The 24,631-nt window shown below is 39.6% G+C and overlaps 1 protein-coding gene across 1 annotated transcript in view; it reads right to left on the reverse strand.

Annotated features, from left to right (window-relative positions):
- ITGA8 (integrin subunit alpha 8) overlaps positions 1-24,631 on the reverse strand; it is a 238,366-nt gene that overhangs the window by 92,564 nt on the left and 121,171 nt on the right. The window contains exons 12-15 of the mRNA XM_089666320.1: positions 21,872-22,077; positions 14,998-15,189; positions 7,769-7,814; positions 6,217-6,333 (exon numbers count right to left, since the gene is read on the reverse strand). Of these exons, the coding sequence (XP_089522446.1) occupies positions 6,217-6,333; positions 7,769-7,814; positions 14,998-15,189; positions 21,872-22,077 (561 nt within the window). The remainder of the gene's footprint in view (positions 1-6,216; positions 6,334-7,768; positions 7,815-14,997; positions 15,190-21,871; positions 22,078-24,631) is intronic.

Here is a 24,631-nt window from a genome sequence, read left to right on the forward strand (position 1 = left end):
TGTTTTTCAGCGGCAGGAACTGAGGGACTAGTCAGGATCGAAGGAACGATGAATGCAGCAATGTACAGAGACACCCTTGATGAAAACCTGTTCCAGAACGCTCTGGACCTTAGACTGAGACGACGGTTCATCTTTCAACAGGACAACGACCCTAAGCACATAGCCCACATAACAAAGGACTGGCTATGGGCCAACTCCGTGAATGTCCTGGAGTGGCCCAGCCAGAGCCTAGACTTGAACCCGATTGAACATCTCTGGAGACATCTGAAAATGGCTGTGCAGCAATGCTCCCCCATCCAACCTGATGGAGCTTGAGAGGTACTGCAAAGAAGAATGGGAGGAATTGGCCAAAAATAGGTGTGCCAAGCTTGTAGCATCATACTCAAAATGACTTGAGGCTGTAATTGGTGCTAAAGGGGCTTCAACAAAGTAGTGAGCAAAGGCTGTGAATACTTATGTACATGTGTTTTTTTCATTTTTTACTTTTAATAAATTGCAAAGATTTCAAAATGAACTTCTTTCACATTGTCATTATGGGGTATTCTTGGTAGAATGCTGAAGAAAAAAATGAATTTAATCCATTTTGGAAAAAAGCTGTAACATAAAAAAAAATTTGGCAAAAGTTAAGCGCTGTGAATACTTTCTGGATGTACTGTACTAGGGCCAACTTAGACAGAAGCCATTTACCTACCAGCATATGTGGAAGTAAACCCATACGAACACAGAGAGAACATGCAGTGTCGTGGCCAAGATCCAAACCAAGGACCCCAGTGCTGCAAGGCATAAATGCTAACCACTAAGCCACTGTGACATCTTGATCTGAGTATATATGTACAGGGCTCTACCAAAAGTAATGCAAAAATGGACAAAACTTACATAGGTATTTCACATTTCACATGTCGGTAAAGTAACTCTTACTCTAGAGTAACTCTTCTTTTTTTTCATTGCAGGTAAACAATGGATTCCAAGCAAAAGCAATGGGGTTTGCTTACTAAATGCAAATAGACTGTGTACTTTCCAGTTGCCCTCTGCATCTGCATTTGCTCCAGAGCTTAGTAAATGAGGTAACGCTTCACTTTGCAAAAAGTACCCAATCACATGCAAGGAAAATAAAAAACTGCATTTTTGCTTACACATGATTGGATGATGGAAGTAAGCAGAGCTCTGGAGCAACTGCACTTGCAGCGTGCAACTGCACTTTGTAAAGTGCACAATCTATTTGCCTTTAGTAAATCAGCCCCACTGTGCCTTCACTGAGTTCTTGACAAAGGAAGGGTGTAGACTGTCTGACGTCCACAGAATGTTTGCAGAGATGGTACCATTGACAAGTGTCACCAATAGCAAGACATTGTTCTTGTCAATGGTGTCATCTTTGTAACCAGTAGATTTCTGTTGATGTTGGACAGCCTGCATTCCTCCTTCATCAAAAACGCACTGACAGCACGTTGCTTCTGCTTGGAATCCATTATTTACCTGCAATGAAAAAGAAGAGTTACTATAGAGGAAGAGTTACTCTACCAGCATGTGAAATGTAACTATTAGACTGTGAGCTCCTCTGAATAGGAAAGACTTTGAATGTTTCGATGCTATATGAATGAATATGATAAAAATTACAATATAACTGTGGCATGGCAATACAAAGCCAGTGCGTACTAACGATGACAATACATGTACAGATCTAGCTACATGATAAATGGTTGATTTTAAGAGCTTAAAATATACTAAGTATGACTTTTAGTTTTGGATAGAGAAAGGAATGTGTGCCATCACAAAAAATTCCCTTTACTTTCTGTTCCAAAGACACAGCAGGAAGGGAGAGTAGGGCAAGCCATAGATGATACGATTCTCTTTCCTGCAAACACAGCTGGCAGGAAAGAAAATCGCTTGACACTGACTGTGTTGATGTGGGAATCCCTCCCACTGAGCTACTGTGTTCTGCAGACAAAATCTGACAGGGTGATTGTACTAAAGTCGATCAATGGAATAACTTCAGTACACCAGCCTGCCCATAGATGCATCGAATCTCAGCTGGTCCCTGCATTTGATCCATCTATGGCTGGCTCAAATCTCTCCAAAGTGAGGAGAAATCCCCTCATAGACCACTGTCATCAGAACAGCTATCCTCATTGGAAAATATAGAAATGTTTGATATTTCTTTCAGTGTGGTCCTCTATAAAAGATCAGAGTTAGTGTGAAAGGAATAAACCAAGCCATTTAAAGCGGAGCTAAACATACCTTTCCTTTAATGGTCCCTGCTTCTCATTGGCATCTTCCGCTGGGTACCAGTCTTCAGTCATCTTCATTGGTCAGCGCTGGATGATGTCACTCCTGCACAAGGGCAGGAGTCAGTCATCCTGGCCACAGGGATCATGCCGGCAATGTAAGCTGAGCTGAGTGACGACAGCAAACAGGCAGGTAGGTGTATCTTATTGCAGAAGAGACATTGCAGGACTCTACTGCAATAAAGAGCCTGCCTGCTCACAGTTTTTGACAGCAGAGCTTTACTTCTGCTTTAACTACCAGAAGCCAGTCTGCAGAATACTTTTCCTTCACTGGCTTGAATAAGTACCAAAAAAGACTATTGTCTGCAGTGGCTCCAAGGACCACACAAAAATGCCAATTAGAAGTGAGCTTTGGCTTCCTCCAAAATGCATCTATATTCAAACTTTCAAGTCACACTGTTTTCTACACCAATCAGGTGTGGATGGATCCTTCTACTCCTCGCAGTACACTGCCCACAAAGAGGCGCGATGCTGGGTACATCAGTGCTCATATTCAGCCAAAGACCATGACTAGATATGGTTACATGTCCGTATAAGTGCACTGATGTCACCAGCATCTCACCCTTTTGTTTTACATGTGCTGCAAGGTATAGAATGACCCAACTTATTGATGTGAAATACAGTAAATACACCGTTTTGTTGTTTGGACAGAAATTAGTTAAGGGGATGACCAAGCTCATCTCTAGTGCCAAAGGGCCTCTAGGCAGCAGGTTAGGTACTAAGGGGTTGATTTACTAAAACTGAAGCATGCAGAGTCTAGTGTAGCTTTGCCTATTAACCAACCAGCTTTCAGGGTTTTTTTTTTAGTCAAAATTTAATTGAACAAGCTGAAGTTAGAAGCTGATTGGCTACCATGCACAGCTGCACTAGATTTTGAACTCTCCAGTGTTAGTAAATCAACCCCTAAATGTCTATACTGATCAGCAATCAGTTGGTTACAACCTGCTGTGGGTAGTGCCCGAATATTAGGATATGTCATGCAAGAAATAGACCTTTCAGCAGTCAAAGCACAACTGACTGCTGTCTTTAAAACATCCAGAGATGGAAGGCAACATAAGAGGACACTACGAATATTTACATACTGCCACATTTACCGAAGGTTTGTTTTCTAGAAAGAAATGCTTGTGTTTATTATCCCAAGTCCTCTTTGCCATGTGGATCACTGACTACCTGCCAGGTTGCCATCACTGAGGTATCCAGGTTTATTGTTTCTTGCTTAAAACATCACCGGGCAAATAAACCCAAAGCTTATTATGCTACGTCAATTCTGGAATGTCATGTGTCTATCAGGAATGGAAGAAGTTTGGCTTTGGTTTGTCCAACTTCTTCTAGGCTCCTTTGCACTGTTCCATAGTTTCCTTTACATATACATATCTATCAGTGCACTATACAAGCTACACAGCTGGCTCACAAATACAGGACGATGGATCCCACGGGAGGGAAGAATTATGTGCCGGTTGGATTTAACCTACTAATCACTTTCAGATGCTGAATACAAGGTTACAACAACTACAACAGAGCATTACAACTCCATAATCTGAACCGACAACAAAGACCAACTCTCAGCAAACAGCCACCGTCATAAAATTCTCATCATGATTTTTCAAATTCTACAGTTATAAGCAGTTTGGGTATTGGGCTATCAGCAGATTCCAATCTCAACAAAGAATTTAACAGTATTTGACTAGTAGGCAACATTGTTATTTTACACAATGTCATCATTTTGCCACAAGATTTTATAACATTTTAAAAAGCTCTAACTCGTTACAGTACCAGTAACTAAAGGGAAATTCCAATAAAGTTGAACTCTAGGTAAACGCCACAAAGAATACATATTTTGTGTGCACCAAATGCTTTTGTAAACCCAGATATTACCTGTAAAGGTAACAGTGACATTGTCATTAGGCTGCATAAAACCTGTGCAAAAAAACAGAGCTGTGGGAGGGACCCAGCAGCTTCTCCCACTACAGGCTGTCTGCAGGAAACTACAGGAAGGGGCGGAGACAAGACCAGCCACCCTGCACAAGGAAAGAGAGCAGCTGTGACTGGTCTTTATTACAGGAAGCTTCTACAGAGAGGCAAACTAGATTACTGCACAGATTTAAAAGAAATACACAAAGGATGCCAAGATTCAGCTAATTATACAAATGACTCTGAGTTCAACTAAAAGTATAAAGGAATGTCATTAAAGGTGAACAGCATTATTGCGGTCTTAAAGTGCATGCATACTCAAAACATTTTTTGAATGGACTAGGGAAGAAGTATAGTGTTGTAAATCCTTACGTATACCCAGTGAAGTAACTGGCCTCAGGTGATATACAGAGATTAAACAAATCCTTCTATTTAGGCTGTACCTGTTTATCTACACCCTCCCTCCTCTACAGCTCAAAGTACAAAATTTACACAGCATTTCTCAGCTCCAGAAAGTGTGGGGTTGAGATCTGACATCACACACAGTACAGTATGGAGTGTTGAGCTGAGTGTAAGATGAGACCCTAGTGAAGGTAAAGGAAGACACCACCCTCCATACAGACTCATAGAGAAACATGCACAGTTGAGGTTGTAAATCACCTGCTGTGTGCTGATGGAGGGGGGCAGGGCTGTCTCCACAGATTGTCTGATGTAAGCATAGACTGTCAAAAGTGACTCATGCACTTAGAGGAATGAAAGAGGAGTCAGAAATCACACTAGATACTTTAGATAGAAGTAAGTACACACTATATGCTTTGGTAATTTTTCGTTTAATAGGTTTACAACCACTTTAAAACCCTTTTAGTTTTTTTTTGCTTTTTGTGTCCTGTTGGGGAGATTTTCCTTTAACTCCTGCCCTTGAAATGCAACAGACAGTGAAGGGAAATCACTACAAAGTAAGAGTAATTCCCCTCTTAGATGTCTTACAACAGGGGTCCCCACCGGAAGATTTAACCCCACCTCTTGTTCTTGTGACAATTCTAAAATGTTGGATTTCCCATCACTTTCTGTCTTGGTGACCAGGATGAACAGAGAGGGTGAATCTTCCTAGACGCAGCAGCAATAAACCTTTCAATGGGTTATAATCTAGCAATACAATATTTCACCTGTCCACACTGTCAAAAAATTTGTCAACAATAAACAGATATGTCAAATATTCAGCAAATATCAAGACATTGGGGTTCAATTACCAAAACTGGATGGTGCAAAATCTGGTGCAACTCTAAATAGAAACCATTCAGCTTTCAGGTTTTAATGCCAAAACTTAATTGAACAAGCTGAAGTTAGAAACTGTTTGGCTACCATGCACAGCTGCACCAGTTTTAGTAAATAGACCCCATTGCATTTATCTTCAGCAATGGCAACCCCCATGTTTTCTCTGGCTTCCTACCACCAACCTCATGCCTACTGTGTCTTGTAATAACAAGGAGGTCGGCAGGAAGGACCAGTGTGAGCCGTGGTGTTCCAAAGGAGATCAACACTCTCAGAAGTCCCTGCATATCTAGGTGCTGGGTATTTCCCAGTACTGCAGCTGGTGAATGGGTTGGAAGGGAAGAGCGAGGAAGGTAAGTATTAGCAGGTAGACAAGAAACACAGCGTGTTACCCTGGGTGGGCAAATGCTGTTGGAAAGAGACTTTGCAGGGAAGAAGTGGTGAAAAACCATGTACTCTGATTGGGAAACCTTTGTTGTGGTTGCTGTGATAAATATAAAAAAGCTACCAGAGTTCGCCAATGACTAAGATATCAATAGAGTTGACTTACTAAAACTGGTGCACTCAGAAACTGTGCATGGTAGCCAATCAGCTTCTAACTTCAGCTTGTTCTATTAAGCTTTGGCAATAAAACTTGGAAGCTGATTGGTTTCTATGCAGAGTTGCACCAGATTTTGCACTCTTCAGTTTTAGTAAATAACCCCCCAATAAGTTGTCCACTTAACTTTAAGAAGGAAGAGCTTTAACTTACCAAGTAACCAGGATGTCAAAGGTGTCCGAGACAGAGAGCTGGCAGTTCCTATTCTCAGGGTTCAGAATTGTAGGGTTGAGAAGAAGCTGGGCATCCACCGTAACTACAGGTCGGGCCCTGAGTGAAGAATATATAATACATAGCTCAGTCAACAAGGTAAACCAGTCATTAAGATACTGACTAGCAAGCACTGCAACCATGCTAAGATCTTGTATTAGTCATTAAACCAATTCAAGTGGAGCCCTTAGATTCTAGGCCTAGGCTGTACATGGAGCTCCAACTTCTGCCCATGTTAAGATTAAATTCCCCATTATTAGAACAGGAATACCCACTTGGCTGTCATTCAGTTGTCAAATGGTAGAATATCAGTAGGCAGTACAGGTCTATTAGGAGGTCTGTGCTTTGATACAAATGACTTGCCTTAACATGCGCCATGTTAAGACAGCTCATTCATTTGATTGGGCTGTCAATATTCCACAGCTCAGCAAAAATCAGATATGTGCTATTATACACACTGTGTTGGTGCAAAGCTATCCCAAAAATTCTGGCATTTGATAGTTGAATGACAAAAGTATAGCCTAGTGTCAGAATTGGGAGGGGCCTATTGTCATCATAGTGTCAGCCTTATTTAGAAAGATTTTAGGCCTAGTCATAATCATTTTAAGGCTAGCCTCACACTATGCATTGCATTAAGAAACTATGCATATGTCAGTGTGTTGCAGAGACATTAAATAGCATCCACAACGCACCAAAGGAGCTCACCTCCAATCATGCATGGTCATGTGTTGCATAGGTAAAAAGTATAGGTGTGTCTTCTGGTGTGTGGGCAGCCCATTAAAATGAATTGGCTGGCTTAAAGCAATACACATTAACATGTGACAAAGTGCATGCTAACCTATGTGCTGCACTAGATCCACTTAAAGCAGAACTCTGAGCAAAAACTTTTTTTTTCTTTTTTCTGATTTCCTACCTTCACTGAATATGTCATCCACCTTCTGGTTCACTCAGTAGTTGCTCTGAAATAGCCTATTCATTTTCAAATAAAACCGTTAATTCTCTTTGGTTTCCTGTTTGTAAGACCGGTGGTTGCTATGCTTCTTAATCCCTCTAGCCACTGGTCTGGGTACATCCCTTCTGTAGTTCTCTTTGACAGGATGCAGTGATGGAATTCAGCCCCACTTACAGTGGACCAAGACTCTCAAACACATTCAACGTGTACAGGCCTAGTTTACCCACCCACATTCACTACAATTCCCTGTGTGGTTGATGGGAACTGTAGTTTCCTTTTACTGCAGAGAGAGAGGAGAGGATAAGATGTAATCCCTGCTATTACACCTTCTCCTTGGCAGAGCAGATACTGTTTTCTTTTGAATTACAAAGGTGTGGTGAAGAAAATTCAATTAGAATTTTCTCATGAATAGTAACGATTTTAAAAAATGTACTGTTTAGTGGTTTGTGTAGGGGAGTGTACTAATGGGTGATTTTTTTTTTGCCTAACCTGGAGTTCTTCTTTAAGTTGCAGACTGCTTTGTAAGGAATTTGTAGAACCTACCTGTAAACTGCTACTTTTTCTACACCAAAGGCTCCAACAATAAGATCTGGGGGAAAAAACAAAAGAAATAAACTTTAAACACTTACAATGGCAGCAGTAATCCACTTACATTACAACGGCCTGCAGCAGAGGAACACAAATCACCTTTCTCTGGATTTACCCCCCTGAATCTGTTGAAACCATAAATCTGGCTGGTCACTGAAGATTACTATATTTATTGTAATAATAAATATATACCATGAAATGAAATTGGAACAGCAACGTTTACATTGGTATCTTATTTCAAAAGGCCAAGACTAAAATGCAGGTTATACAAAGGAACCAATCAAAAACTGTCTGTTGTTCTGACGTGCTCAAGGATTAGACAGAGGTTCTTGTGTCCTATATGCCCACATCCTGGATAGTGGAACTTTGAAAAATTGTAGCAATGGACTTTTTAGGGCATAGTTATTTTATATACACTGCATTTCAACTTCCAGTGTATCAAAATTACCTTCACTTTGTAAAACTACTCCACAATAATTTTTTTTAAATTTTTCCAAAATTTCCAATTTTTCCAGAAAAAAAGTTTTTTTTCTCATTGCTTCAAAATTTCTAGAAACTTTACATCTCTAGGAAAGGCCAACAGTGCCTGCCTTCTTATAACCTTAGCACAGGTTCCAGTCCCGGGGTTGTCAGCTGAACTGAATGGTGATCAACTCTTGGAAAGCCTTTAGTCCAAAAAAGCCACTGTCAAGCTATTACCTCAAGAGAATGTGAGAACACAAATTCAACTTCAAGTAACTCATTGATACCTAGTTAACTTGCTCTGTGGGCTGTCTAACAAATATTAAAATTATAATAAATCTCAATCTTCTTAAAAAAAATATCTTGGCAAGGTGGAGGAAACCACAAAATCTTGTAGTATAGACAGGAAGGGGAAAGGTCACTGTGGAGAACACAAGAGATGTTCTACCTTCAACAGCCAATTTACACTACTTTCCTGTAGTTCTCCGTTGCATCTCCTTACAGCAGAGCTTTCCAAACCATACAGGCAGTAACACATAAACTCATCACCATCTGGTATTTTTAAAGCAATCCTAAGGCAATTCTTTCTATCAATTAAACATGACTTTTCTCAGATCATGCCTCTACATCCATAGGCGTTGTAAGCACACAGCCAAGAATCACACCGGACACCGATGACTGTTAGAAATGACATGTCCACATAAACCCATGTACTAAGTGGAAACGCTTCCTGTCTGATGGAAAGTGTCCAAAACCAGAACGATTTCCACAGATCAGGCCTCAGGCTTGTCTAGTTACAAGGAAACAGATTTCAGTGTTATGTCTGCTTAGCACAGGTGTTGACCAAAGTTTATTATTATGGAGTAAAACAGTTGGCCCTATTTACAAAAGTGCTGCACACAGAGCAATTTCCTACCAAAAAAAAAAAATCAGTTGTGTGGTCTTCATTTCTAGATCAGTGGAGGATGACAGTTGGAAGAGGATTGGTTGGCATTGCCAACACGCTTCCTCTATCTAGTGGCCTGATGCTCAATTCGCAAAACTAACACACAAGGTAGGTACTGTATACTTATTTTTTCAAAACTAACAGTTTTTCAGCCAAAGAGTCCAATGAGGTTGATTTAGAAAATTACAGTTACACAGTTAAATTAGACAGCCTTATCCTTATGTTAAAGCTTTGTGAATTGAGAATCTAACCTTAGGGCTTGTTCACACTATGAGTTGACCTGCATTTTTTTAAAGATCGGAAATAGCGCAGTTTCTCTTCCACTAAACTCCTTATCTCTATTCATCATGAAACTAACAATAGAACATTCCAGTGACAGCAACTGCTGCTAATGCCCTGGGAAATCTGAGACTCATTTAAAAGTTAATTATCATACAAAAATAATAATAATGACTTATACTAAAATACTGATCCTGAAGACATTTGTCTATATATGGTCACAGAATGCATCTGGGACTTCTTAAAGTAACTTTTGACACAGTTAATAATTGTCTTCACTTAGTAATAATAAAAAGGAATGCTAGAAAAGTACACAGATAGGATTTGGCCAGACTTTCACATGGCTACTCTGTATTCCTGAAAGTCTTCATAATAAATATCGTGACCTAGGTGTTAGTGATTTATCAGATATATACATTTATGATAAAAAAAGTTAAAGTTAGTTAAGCCTAATTATAGTCTTATACCTATGTATCTCCTTTATAGCCTTGTAATATTCCATGTTGTCTTTATTTTTACTAGGGAATGCCTTAAAATACCCTCTGTGAAAATTCTGCTTCCTACCATCTTACTGCAGACAACAAGGATGCGGGGAAGCTGGTCTCTCCCCTGTCATCTTGTCATATGGTTGTAGGCATTTAACAACATTGGTGTCAATAGTATGAGCTTTGAAATATGGGATCAGCTTATAGAAACATTCAAGAGTGTTGCAGAATTAAAAATAAAGCCCAAGTTGCCCATTGAGTCTGTCCCTTTTTTTTAACATTTTTTTAAAATGTTTTTGTCTGAGTATTGTTTTATGTTTGTCCCAAGCATGTTTGAATCCATGTACTGTTGACTGACTCACTACCTCTACTGGAAGTCTATTCCAAGCATCACTACTCTTTTGGTAAAATAAAACATTCTACGATTAGTTCTGAACTTTCCTCCTGCTAGTTTGAGGTCATGTCCTTGATCTTGGTTCCATATTTAAAATCCTGCCCACCAGAACCTTTTTCACCGCTCTGATGTATTTAAAGGTTTCCATCATGTCTCCCCTTTCCCTTCTTTCCTCCAAATTGTACATTCTAAGTTCCTGAAGTCTCTCCTGATTTTTTATCCCCCAGACCTTTCACCATTTTTTGTTACCTGTCTCTGGACTCATTCTATCTTATCAATATCTATTTTTGAGGTCTCCAGAACTGGACACAGTATTCTAAATGAGTTCTAACTAAAGATTTATATAGGGGAATCAGACCTCCTTCCTCCTGCTAGTGACTACTCTAGTGATGCAACCTAGGATAGTCTTATCCTTGGTCCAGAGATTTACTGGATATACTGACCCCTAATAATAATGCCATAGGGGAAGCCTATTGGAATATTATGAATGTGTTAATGTGTGCACCCAATTGACGCATCCATTCAGTTATTCCAGAAGGCTTTTTTGCTACCCCTTCCTTCTTCTCATTCTCTTGATGAAGCTTGATATGTGAAATGCAGTGAGAAAGGGGACTCCAGTGAGAATGAAAATAAATGAAACCCCTGCCTAGGTGATACATGTTCTATACTGAGTGAAGGGGGTGGCTGGCAACATTGTAGTTTCTGTATGGAGGGGTAGTCTGTGATAACATTGTATTGTTCAGTATCCTTATGAAATGATAATGTTCCTGTGCATGTTCTATTACAAGATGTAAATAAATGTTGTTAAATTTTCTGGAGTTTTTTGAAGTGTATATAAAGCACTTTGAAAGCCTTATTAAGCCGTTTTGGAACTGGCAGTTGGATACGATTATATATAGGGAGTCCGATGCTTTATGCAATATTTTGGTAGCACAATCTATATATATTATTAATAATTTAGTAAAGGCAAAAACAATAACAATTATTGAATTTAAAAAAGGATTGGATTTTATTTTTTTGCAATAGTATTGAAAATTAAAATTACAAAAAGTTAAGAGAGTAGAATCCTGGATATTGTAAGGAATAAGTACATAGTACCATCTTACTGTATGAGAAAAATGTCCTCAGAAGTAAAGTCTAGGTATACAGATTGCTGTAACTCCCTTCTGCTTCTAGGAACAATAAGAAGCTCCTGGGTTGTAATATCCACAGGGTGTCTGGCAGAGAGCACCACCATTAATCCATGCCTAAAATGTGTTTCTGCCATTTGACACCATATGGGATGTTCAACTTGACTGGGTTTGAGGTATAGCAAAGTCTATTCTTTATTTGCATCTATCATTTATCTATCAACACTAAAAGAGTGTTTATAGTTGGCCAATAGTTGAACAGGGCTCTCAAACTTGATCTTCACAGAGACCCTTTGGCGACTATGGGGTGGATTTACTTAACGCAAATAGACTGCACTTTGCAAGTGCAGTTGCACTCATATTCCCAGAGCTTTATGAATGTGCTGAAGCTCTGCTGATTTCTATCATCCAATCATGTTCAAGCAAAAATGCTGGTTTTATTATTTTCCTTACATCCAATTGGGTATTTTTTACAAAGTAAAGTTTCACCACACTAAGCTCTGGGGAAAATGAGTCCAACTGCACTTGAAAAGTGCACAGTATTTGCCTTTAGTAAATCAACCTCAGTGTCTCCCACTGACAATTTTTCTATATGCAAAACAATTAGACCAGTTGATTGAATGCAAAATTGATGAGCAAATAGCCAGAAAAAGAAAAGTGTTGGTTCAAATGATCTTAGACGCACAAATTTTCAACTTGAAATTGTACACTTCCTAAGACCATTGTGTTACATCTATAGGTCCGTGGCTGTTCCCATAGATGTTAAGTGACCGCAGGCTTACTTACCATGTTTAGCCAACAATCAATTCTGGGAATGCAGATTACAACCCTGTTACTAGAGAAGGTCATGTGAGACCTGCTAGAACAAATAAATACTACTCACTGACCATATCAAATAATTGAACAGAGGAAATTATCAATTTTAGTATGTCAAACAGTTAGCTTATTAAATTTACACAAGGGAAGTTCATGAAAATAATTTAAAATTTCCTTTTCAGGTTTCATTAGAAAGTGGGAATGTTAAAGACATTAACAAGAGTGAAATTGAATTCCAACTCTTTCCCCAACAGAAAGGCTAGTAAAAAGATATGGATATCAGCAGAATATTAGCCCAAAAATAATAAATACTGAAATACCATTGAAGATATACCTGTTCAATGATCAGTGTAATGTTTCATGTTTTACACCTGGGATGTCAAATGCAAACAAACACTTAAGTGAGCAGGAAATTCCTTAAGAGGCCCCAGTTTAAAAAGAACACACTAGAAGATTATGAATTAATATGCCAATTATGTTTTTTAAAAATACACAATTTTTTAATTATTAGGAATTGATTTGAGTATATTATTTCACGTTGCTAAAATAGACAGGATAACAATTAGGTCATAGTAAGGTGGACCAAAAAAATCCACAAGTCATATGTAGACCAGGGGTCCCTAAAGCAACCCTGTCACTATACAAAAGCAACTAAGCCAAACCAAACCTGTAAAATAAGATTGGCACTCCTGGATCCCCTGCTGTTCTCATTGGTTCCATATGCTGATCTTTGCATGACTACTGAATCGTTTATTGGGTGGAGCTCAGCAGGAGGAACCATTGAGAGCTGCAGGGGACCTTGGAAATCTACCTTCCCAGAAGTGTCAGTTTGACTGCAAAGTTCAGCAAAATGTTCTGTGTTTGAGCAGTGTTCAAAGGCGTGGGCACCAGGAAGGTTGACACTTCTTCTGCAGGTATAGTTTTGATTAGCAACTTTAATTTAGTGATAGGGTCACTTTAACCTTTTTACAACTACAGGCCCACAGTGGATGGCCAATTTATACCAAAACTACCTTTACTAGACTGTTGAAATAATTATCAGCACCATCCCCTAAGCACCAGTATGACTTCAAAGGAGGTAAAACGCTTGTTTTTTTTAACATATGGATAGGAACAAAAACTGCTGGAAGAAAAATCATAAAGATTTTATCATATTTATATATAAACTGCAAATCATAACCACAAACTAAATATAACTACTGACATGTTTGTGAACATTTTGTGCAGTTAAAATATGGAATCGAGGTCTAGTTATTGAAATTAATAATCAATTGTCATTTGATGCCATGGGGTTGATTTAATACAACTGCAGAGTGCAAAATCTGGTGCATGGTAGCCAATCAGCTTTTACTTCAGCTTGTTCAGTTAAGCTTTGACAATACAACCTGGAAGCTGATTGGCTTCTAAGCACAGCTGCTTCAGATTTTGCACTCTCCAGTTTTAGTAAATCTACCTCATAGAGTCAATTTCTCCACTTTAATTTCTGGTTCAATATTACAGAAAATTCTGTTTCACAGAGATAAGTAGTTGTGAAGGGATCCAAACAAGCCCTCGTTACCAGGCTAGGGTAAGCTGCAAGTCGTTCACACTAAAATTTCCTAAAATCAAACCTGTTTTCAAAATCTGATTTTTATTTTGAGTCTTCTTGGAAATGAACAAACATGCAGATTTTCTACTTATTCAGAAGTCTGGTGCTAAAACCCCCATCATTGGTTCCCATTCAGAAATCTAGTGCCAAAACCCCCATCATTGGTTCCCATTTCCCAAAGGATAATTACACCTTTGGTTAAGATCCCCCTGTTCTAGAATAAAGACTTTCTAAAACCGATGTCATTTCTGCCTTTAAAAACACAAATAAACAAGGAGTTTTATTCCGCAATAACTCTGTAGAATCTGCAGTTCATGTTTTTTGGGTTTGTGATGACACTGAAGAAGAGTTGGGTTACAAGAATGAATTTACAGAATTCTAGAGATGGGAATTTTAGATTCCTTTTGCCATGCTCTGACTGGATATCATGTCTCCTCAATTTCAAAGATGTGCTCAATTCAGGGCTGGGCTGAAGGTAAGTAGGCATGATTTACTAAAACTTGTGCACACAGAATCTGGTTCAGCTGTGCAAGCCTATCAGCTTCTAACATGAGTTGTTCAATTAAGTTAGCCAACAAAATCTGGAGGCTGATTGATTTCTACACAGGGCTGCATCAGAATTTGCACTCTTCAGTTTTAGTAAATCCCCCCCACAGTGCCCACAGTAGTCAGGAACAAAGTAAAAGCAGGAAAGGTGTATTTGTTCATTTCCTGTGAGAGAAACCAAATCCAACCATAAGGTTAGTTTTCAAAAGTTAGGTCAACTTAAAGCAGATGTAAGCCCATGATTAAAATGGTAAATACATGCAAACGACATTCCACAATACTAAAACATATTGTTGATGTAAAGAAAACCATTAAAAATTACATTTGTTTTATTGTTCTTTCTTAGACTTCAAACAACCATTTTCTAAGTTTCTCTCTGTACTCAGCTGAATAAAAATGTTCACTAAATTTATTCAAGGACCCAAATTATATGATGAGACTGTTTCCGACTTTCATATCTGCAGATAATGATGTTTCCAGATGTAGGGATGGAATTACCTTTCTCAGAAGAATTGAGATTAAATAAATCATATCATACCTGGATAATCATTTTTGTCTATGTCTGAATCCCCTCTCAGGGTGAAACCAAATCCAGCTGGCAGGGTGCCAGAGGCCCACGACCCCTCTAGAACCTGGGAAGGGTCCTTGTTCAATCCATTTCTGTTCCCGTTGTAGATAAATACTCTTCCCTTTCTATTTTCCCCTCCGAATGGAGAGCTGATTGCAACATCTGCAAAATCAAACAACCAAAATGATAGAACGGTCATTGCATATCCAGTCGGTAATACGAGACACTGCAAATAAGATGTAAAGGAGCACCCTGCAATTCAGTAGAATTTGAAAGACTCCATGCAAATCTTATTCTTCAGCTCTGGGTGGACAATAGCTAGGATGATAGTGTCTTCCAAAGCTCTGCTCTTCAGATCAACACTATGGAAGCTGCATTGATAATGACTTGACCAGTCATTCCAAGCTTGGCATTGTGTCCTAAAAGCAAACTATATATACAGCAATGCAATGAGCTGATATTCCCTATTTATTGATTCAATGTGTTTGTATATATTTATATGATTAATGCACTACTGAGCATATGATTGGATATATTTTCAATTCTATATAGATAATTTTTGATGAAAGGTTTAAACAGTGTTACACCTATAATTAAGGAGCAAACATGGAGGAAACAGGAGTAAGAAGAGCTAGCCCGAGATCCCAGCCGTAACATATGTAATACATTCTCAGCAATTATTGGAATAAATGGAATCTATATATTTTAATGGAAAACTCATTCTAAGGTTCATTGTAAAGATGTCTTGAAGTAAATTCTAATTTATTTTAACAACTAATACACTCAATACTTCTGGGAATAGATAGGTATGTGACTCGTCCTCCTTTCTCATGTGACTGTGGGGTTGTTGTACTACAACTGGAGAGTGCAAAATCTGGTGCAGGTGTATATGGTAGCCAATCAGTTTCTAACTTCAGTTTTTTTCAATTAAGCTTTGGCAATAGAACCTGGAAACTGATTGGTGTCTATGCAGAGCTGCACCAGATTTTGCACTCTCTAGTTTTAGTAAATCAATCCCAGTGTCTCATGATTGGCCTATTGCTGCCACATGGGGCCATGAAAGGAGCTCATAGCTGTGTAGGCTCCAATAAGTTGGTTTGAAGTTTACACAGGTCTTTCTTCCTCCAGGCTCAGAGGCTGAATGGAGTGGCTGGGGACAGAATGGAAAAATGTGCTACTAGGTGGGGCAGGTAAGATAAGTGAACCTTTGAAAAACAATGTAACTTTAAGATGTTCAAAATAGCATACATTTCTAATAAACAATTAAATAGACTATAGAAATCTTTCAGAGTACAAATCTAGATGCAAAACCCCCTCCAAATGAACTATATACTGCACACTGAACAGTTTTACTAACTTTTGCAGACTTTTATTTTTTTCTGTATAAATAAAGAAAACTGGCACTCTGCAATCTTGTGTTTATTGGCTGATAACAAATGACTGCCACAAATGTCAATGCGTTTCAGCCAAACTGACCTTTTACATGAATAAGACCAGTTTGGCTGATATGCATTGACATTTTTGGCTGGCATTCATTACCTGCCAATAAACCCATGGTTGCAGAGTATATACCGGAGTGCTGGCTTTTCCTTGCTTATACAGACCATGTGGATGAGGAGTCAGCTGACTCTGCCAGAGCACCGGTGATAATAATATATAACACTGGGAGGCACCTATATCCATGTATATGGACTTATTTTTTTCTCTATTTTTTGTAAACCAATGTGTGCTTGATGATGTCCTTTATGCTTTGTGGTTAGCACTTCAACCTTGCAGCACTTGAGTCCTCTGGTCCAATCCCTTTCAGGACACTATTTTCATGGAGTTTTCATGTTCTCCTGTGCTTTTGTGGGTTTCTGCTGGACACTATGGTTTGATCTCCCACTCCATGGACATGCTGGTGGGTTAACTGGCTCAACTTTAGTGTGTCCAAGGTGGCTGCCTTACCTCCTAACCACTTTGAGTCCCCAAAACATTCCAATTATTTTTCAAAATGGCTTTTAGCCCTGGTTCACACTGAATGCAAATTTGAAAGCATGCTACTTCACTTGAAGTAGCACAATTTCAAATCTGCAGGTCAGTGCGATTTTATGTGCGTCTTGCCTGACATCTGTGTGACCTCATGCACAGAAGTCTATGCAAGTCCCACATGAAATCGCAAAAAATAGTGCAGGAACCTTTTTTCTCCAAATCGGTCTGGATCGGTGAGATTTGAACCAACAATCCTAGTGCTGCTAGGTAGAAGTGCTAACCACTTAATCACTGCACTGATATAAATGGAAGGTGATCAATAATTACATTAAGTATTAAAATGACAAGTGTAGCAAATATGTATGGTATTTTATTTCCTTTAACAACTGATTTTCTAATAATTTTTCATCTTTGACTACCATCAAGATAACGGTCCAGCTTCTTTTCTCTAACACTGATTGTGCTACAAAGCACAAAGACCTAAAAGGAGATGTCAGCTGGAAAAGCTGTGCCGTAAATGTGGAAGTTATTAGGGAGCTAGCAGACACAATTCAGGAGAGAAATGGGGGTTAAATGAGAGGTTATCCTCGTAGCGGCACTCTCTGTGAAATGACGTGTGGAAAGCTGTACAATCCAGACACCAGTAAGCGGAAGGTCACCCTGGGTAACAAGACTGAGGTCATACACGCAAGAAACAAAGGTTCCTTATTACAATATGCTAATACTTCCATCTGTGAGATATAAATAGAATAATGTTCACAAAGGTTATAGGAACAAATACAAGTCTAATTTATGGATAGATATACGATAGTTAAGCAGATAGTGCAGCACTTGGTACATTCACATCTGTCCCTTCCCTCAAGGAGTTTACAATCTAAGGGTCCCTATCTCACTTACATACAGTCCTGACCAAATGTTTTGAGAATGGCACATATATTAATTTAACTGCAAGGAAACGTGCAGTCATCATTGCGTTGCACAAAAAGGGATTCACAGGAAAGGATATTGCTGCTATGAAGATTGCACCTAAATCAACCATTTATCGGATCATCAAGAACTTCAAGGAGAGAGGTTCAATTGTTGTGAAGAAGGCTTCAGGGTGCCCAAGGAAGTCCAGCAAGCTCCAAGACCATCTCCTAAAGTTGATTCAGCTGCGGGATCGGGGCACCACCAGTGCAGAGCTTGCTCAGGAATGGCAGCAAGCAGGTATGAGTGCATCTGCATGCACAATGAGGCAAAGACATGGCCTGGTGTCAAAAAGGGCAGTTGAGAAGCTACTTCTCTACAGTTAAAACATCAGGGACAGACTGATATTCTGCAAAAGGTACAGGGATTGGACTGCTGAGGACTGGGGTAAGATGAATCCTCTTTCAAATTGTTTGGAGCATCCAGAAAAAACCTTGTCCAGAGAAGAAAAGGTGAGTACTACCATCAGTCTTGTGTCACGTCAACAGTAAAGCATCCTGAGACCATTTTATGTGTGGTGTTTCTTCTCAGCCAAGGCAGTGGGCTCACTCACAATTTTGCCTAAGAACATAGCCATGAACAAAGAAGGGTACAAAAACATCCTCCGAGAGTAATTTCTCCCAACCATCCAAGAACAGTTTGGTGATGAACAATGCCTTTTCCTGCACGATGAAGCACCTTGAAGTAAGGCAAAAGTGCTACTAAGTTGCTTGGGGAACAAAACATCGAAATTTTTGGTACATGTCCAGGAAACTCCCCAGACCTTAATCCCTTTGAGGACTTGTGGTCAATCCTCAAGAGGTGGGTTAACAAAAGCACCCCCCACAAATTCTGACATACTCCAAGCATTGATTATGCAAGAATGGGCTGCCATCAGTCAGGATGTGGCCCAGAAGTTGATTGACAGCATGCCAGGAAGAATTGCAGAGGTCTTGAAAAAGAAGGGTCAACACTGCAAATATAGACTCTTTGCACAAACTTAATGTAATTGTCAATAAAAGTCTTTGACACTTATGGCATGCTTGTAATTATTTTTCAGTATACCATAGTACCATCTGACAAAAAGATCTAAAAACACTGAAGCAGCAGACTTTGTGAAAATTAATATTTGTGTCATTCTCAAAACTTTTGGACAGGGCTGTACATAGACATACTAGGGAAAATTTAGACAGGTGCCAATTAACCTACTAACATGCATTTATAGTGTAAAAACAAACTTGAGTACCCAAAGGAAAACCATCCAAGCACAGCAAGAACTTACAAACTCCATGCAAATAGTGTTCAGACCGGGATCTGAACTGGGGACCCTAGTGCTTCAAGACAGAAGAGTTAGCAGATAAGACATGGTGCTTCCCATTACTGAAGCAAGTATCTCTTTACAGAATCTTGTGTTTTCAAGTATCCCCTGATGTAGGTTACTTCCTAAAAATGTTTTCCACTTCAGCAGAAAAAATAAAAAATGTTCACACATACCCACTGTTCAAGCAAATCCGGACAGTCAAACCTAGTACACATAAGCATGCTCAAAAGCATTAAAAGAGAAGTTTGGGGTTGTTAAAAAACAACATAATGCATACTCACTTCAATGCTGCAGCATCAGTCTAATGGTGCAGCTGTCTGATGGCTCTAAGTCTGAAAACTGAGCAAACACATGACTGCTGATCACTCAATTCTCAGCTTTAAGCAGATGAATCTCAGTCACCGCTCTCCACTCTGCCCCTTCAGCACTCACTGGAGAGCCGGGCATGTGAGGAAGTGGACGCAGCTGTCAATCAGGCATCTGGGTGGATCCTGACAATATGGTCAGGATCCTTCCAGAGCCTGGAGCAGCTTTGTAACATCACACTTAGCCTAACTGTAGTAATTAACCTCCCACTTCACAGCACTTAAGCCGGCCATAGACTGTTCAAATCTTGGCCAGTTCAGCAGTTTTCGAACCATGTATTGTTCGATCAATGAACCTGGGTACAACCAGCCTGCCAGATTTGAAATGAAATTATCACTAGTGGCTGTTATAGCCGTTAGCAATAATCACTGTGTTCTCCCAGCAGGGATGGCTTCCCCCACCCCACAAAACAATGGCTTGCCGGGAGGGACCCATGGTTGCAGGAAAAAAAATTTGCTCCGTCTATGGCCTGCTTACACTTAATGTGAGCTTAAACCTTTGTTTGGATAAAACAGGGTACAGTAGCCCCTCTATAGTTATGTTTTTTTAGTTCTTTGTCCTTTTGGGGAGTTGTGCCCCAGGGACAGAAGTGAAAATCACTCTTAAGATAGGGAAATTCCTTAGAAAGTTGTCAATGGAACAGGTGTCCCCTTTGGTAGATCTTCTCTTGCTTTCTGTTTTCGTGACAACCATAAGTTTTATATTTCTGATCACTTTTACTGGTTACCAGGTTAAAAAGAAAAGGCGAATCTTCCCAGTGGGGGCACAGACAGCAATTCGAACCCTTGCATAGGTTATAACCATTCCTCACTCTATACAAAACTAAAGAGAGAGATAAACTTTAATTCCTACGCTAAAATGAATAGGTAACCTTTAAGATTTCACAAGATCCTAATGGTAAACTTAATCCTTCATCCAACCATAACCCTTAGCCTAACACTAAATGGACCACTATGCAATAATCTCCTAATCTACCACTTAATCGTAAAGGTAACTGTTGTAATTACCCCTATCAGTGTTGTAGTTTGTCCCAACCTCTGGTGCTATCACTTTTTCTGGACAGTTAGGCGCTGTCACGTTTGACGAACAGTCATGCAAAATTATAAAGCAAAACTCTACCTCTGCCAAGATGGTGGCCATTACACTGAGACACAGTGTAGAACAAGGTATGAAAAATTAGTATTGGGGATCAGCTGTAAGGATACCATAGGCAGTACTGGAGACTAGTCCTTTGCCCTCTGCCTGTCTTTTTGGGGACAGATTTTAGAGTTAAGTTCCACTTTTAAGGGCTGTGTGGAGATCTTACAACCGGTGCTGGATTTATAAGGGTGCTAAAAGGGCAACTGCGCTGGGCCCCCTGACAGAAGGGGCCCCTCTATTCAAAAATTAAATAAACAACATACAAAAACTATAAAATAATAAAAAAATAAATAATACTAAAATAATATATCATGTATGATAGAAAAAAATTACTTTCATTTATTAAATGTATCTTGGTAAGTAATATTTTGTCTGCCATCATTTGCAAAAGCTTTTAATCTGGTAATTAGTTTGGTATATTGTATTGTTTTTAAAAACAAATTTTGGCAGCTCATGAAAACCACACATAGAGCGCTTTGACTACGTATTTGTGTGGACATGTGACCTCAGAATGGCATTGGAGTTGATTTACTAAAACTTCAAAGAGCATAATCTGGTGCAGCTGTACATGGTCAGCTTCTAACTTTAGCTTGTTCAGTTAAACTTTGAAGAAAAAACCTGGAAGCTGGTTTCTATGCAGAGCTGCACCAGATTTTTGCACTCTCCAGTTTTAGTAAATCAACCCCTTTGTGTCATGCATTTTAAAAATGTGTGACTGTCACTGAGAATGTAAACCAATTCTGTGTATATAGGTTTCTTCCGAACCTGAAGTGCGTTGGATCCTTTAAGGTCTAAATCTGGCCCCAGGGGTGGACTGACAACTCATGGGGCCCCCGGGCAATAGGGGATCATGGGGCCCCTGTGTCCTTGCCCAAACTCAAAAAAGCCTATGAAGAAGGTACCAGGGGCATCTCATGGGGCCCCTACTGACCCCGGGCCCTCGGGCAGTGCCCGAGTTTCCAAATGGTCAGTCCGCCCCTGTCTGGCCCTGCTTACATCCAAGAGATATCAGCGCCAATAAAAAAAAACATGAGATTAGTTTTACCCCAGTTAGACTGTTTCATGACAGAAATATCCATAAGTATTAGAATATACTCCTACCATTGAATCCATCTTGATTTAAATCCCCCAGGTTTGCTATAGAACTGCCAAATCTTCCAAACACTTCAGTCCCCATTAGAACTTGGGCATCTTTAAAAATAAGGGGACTTTCCTGCAAGTAGAGGTAAACTTGTCCCACTTCCTTTGGATTACTCTCAAATTCGCGGTCCATGAAGAGCGGCGCCCCCACCAGGACATCATCCAATCTGCACAGAACACAAGCATAATTAGAATGCTGTAAGTGTAAACACTTTGCTCATAGGTTACAAGGCAGACTTTAAATTTTACCCCTTTATGGTATGATTGTTTAATAGAATACTAAAATCTGTCACATTTATTGCTATTTTGGGGCTTTGTATACCCATCTGAAGGGGACTATATAGAAAGCTGCTGGTGAATTCTGGCATTTAATTGCATCAGATTTAACCTTCTTCAGAGCCTGATTTTTACTAAAAAAAAATATGCAAAATATGTTGGGCTATCATCATGGGCGATCATTGAGTGTCTTCTTCTGAAAACACTAGTTCTTTGGCTGGGTCTTAGCTTGCATACATCTGAGATAAAGACCAGTATTAAGCATGCAGCAAATAAAAGTCAGATAATAGTGGGAAACAATCTCTATACTAGTTCCAGGTTAGTGAACCAAAGTATTTTCATGACAGCCGGGCAGCTATGATTTTCAGAAGAAAAGCTCAGAAATGGAAATCTCCATAGTTCTCTGATTTTTTTTTTAATTTGTTTGGTGCTCTGGTGCCTCTAGAGGAAAGGAATGGACCCATGGTTGTCTGGCACCCAACAGTGCATTGTCCACCTGACAGCCTTGAGCAGTGGGATGTGGTATATGATAATCTGGTCACCAGTGGAAGAGTAAGAGCTCCTTCTTCAAGCTTTACCTGCTTTTATCTACTGCCTGGGACAACCTTAGGGTGAGATATGATCGAGGTTTGGGTTAGCCATACAACAAATGTTCTGCAGCCTTCATATGAATTTCAGTGCCTGCTGCAAAACCCCATCACCAGTGTTGGCTTTGCCCCTTTTATAGGATAAGCAGACTTTGTCTTTTTCTCTGCTGTACCACTGCTCACAGTATGAGATCTCCACATAGACAACCAAGACTTTGACCCAAGGCAACAGCATGGCCAATAGTGGCACACAGTCACACATAAATAATGCTGCTGTCAGTAAACACATTTCAGGATATAATAAAGGACCCGTATTGATGCCCAATCTGGCAGTGCCATCTGGCTGGATCCTTATTGTTCCTTTCCCTGCAGAGTTTGTTGCTGGTGGGAGAGTGTGCTGTGTACTGTATCTGTATACCTGGCACTGAACTGTAACAGAGTAGGGTGCCACTTTGCTGTACTCTTCTACTGTTTGGTTCTAGATGCATTGACGCAGATCTCTTGCAGACTTCACACTCTAAGACTTAATGTGGCTTGTATGGCTATCACATATGGGCATGATAGTTTAAGTCTAAATCTGTCCTTACACCTGTAGATTTTCACTTGAACGTTCGGGTGAGAAAGATCCAAACAGTTCATCTGAACATTCAATAGTACTTTCATGGACTCAATTAATTTCAAACAACTTTTCATTCAAGTACCATGTCTTAATTTCAATGTCTTAATTTTGATGATCCAGATTCACTTTGGCAAGTGCAAAAGCATAACACTAGTTCCCATTTTTCCAGCCAAGATCCAATATAACTAATGGAAATTTGTTACCATTAGGTTTGATAAAAATTTTCCATCCCTGTCCTCCGACTTTTCTGCTCACTCTGCTAAAAAGCAATTGTCAAACTGACCATGAAAATGATTAATACTTCGAAATGTATACACACACACATATGTTTACACATTTCCACAATAGAAGAGAAATTATATGTTCCAAGTGAGAATAATTTCTGTTCTAAAAATACAAGTTTCCAAGGTGTGCAAACTATGTTAAAGGTCACGTGACTTGTCAGTGCAACAGCACTGTAGGATCTGCACTGTGTCATAGTGAATTCTGATTGGGGTATCCACTGTTTAGCATAGTTGCCAACATTCCAAAAACATCCAGTGGAAATGTTCATGTATCCAGGCCCCTGATGACTTGGAGTAGAGGCCGATGCTAAAATCATTAGGCTAGCCTGTAAAAATCAGTATGTATGGTCAGCTTAAAGTGGTTCTAAAGGTTTAAATTTCTTTTCTTAAAAATTATAAACACATCATACATACCTTTTAACTCTTAGATAATCGAACAATGATTCTCGAAAATGAGAGTGTTCGAAGGAGAGTCTACAGGTGTGTATCCTGCTTAAGTCTAGCACGTTGACTGGGGCGCAAACCAGTTAGTCCAAGGGGGCAGGAAGTCCACTCAGTCCAAGGGGCACTGGCTGCTCCGTCATGCTGAGACAGCATGCTCAATTGCTAAGCAAGTGGCTAGTCATGGTGTGTACTGGGGATCTCAAGACTGCCGCCAATGGCTTGAGAACTGCATGGAACCAGTTGTTCGACAGTATTTACTTACCTTTACACCATTGTCTCATCTCTCCCTCCCTTTATGTTGGTAAATGGGTTTCAAAATTGGTTTTAGAATAAATTTGTCAAAGGGGTTGATTTACTGAAGGCAAGTAGACTGTGCACTCTGCAAGTACAGTTGCTCCAGAGCTTAGTACATGAGGTGATTCTTCAGTTTGCAAACAATACCCAATCACATGCAAGGAAAAGATAAAAAAAAAACTGTATTTTTGCACACGATTGGATGATGGAAGTCAGC

Source organism: Staurois parvus, unplaced genomic scaffold (assembly GCF_062004578.1).
Source record: "Staurois parvus isolate SC_StPar_1 unplaced genomic scaffold, SC_StPar_1.0 ptg000051l, whole genome shotgun sequence".
In the NCBI taxonomy this organism is placed as follows: Eukaryota; Metazoa; Chordata; class Amphibia; order Anura; family Ranidae; genus Staurois; species Staurois parvus.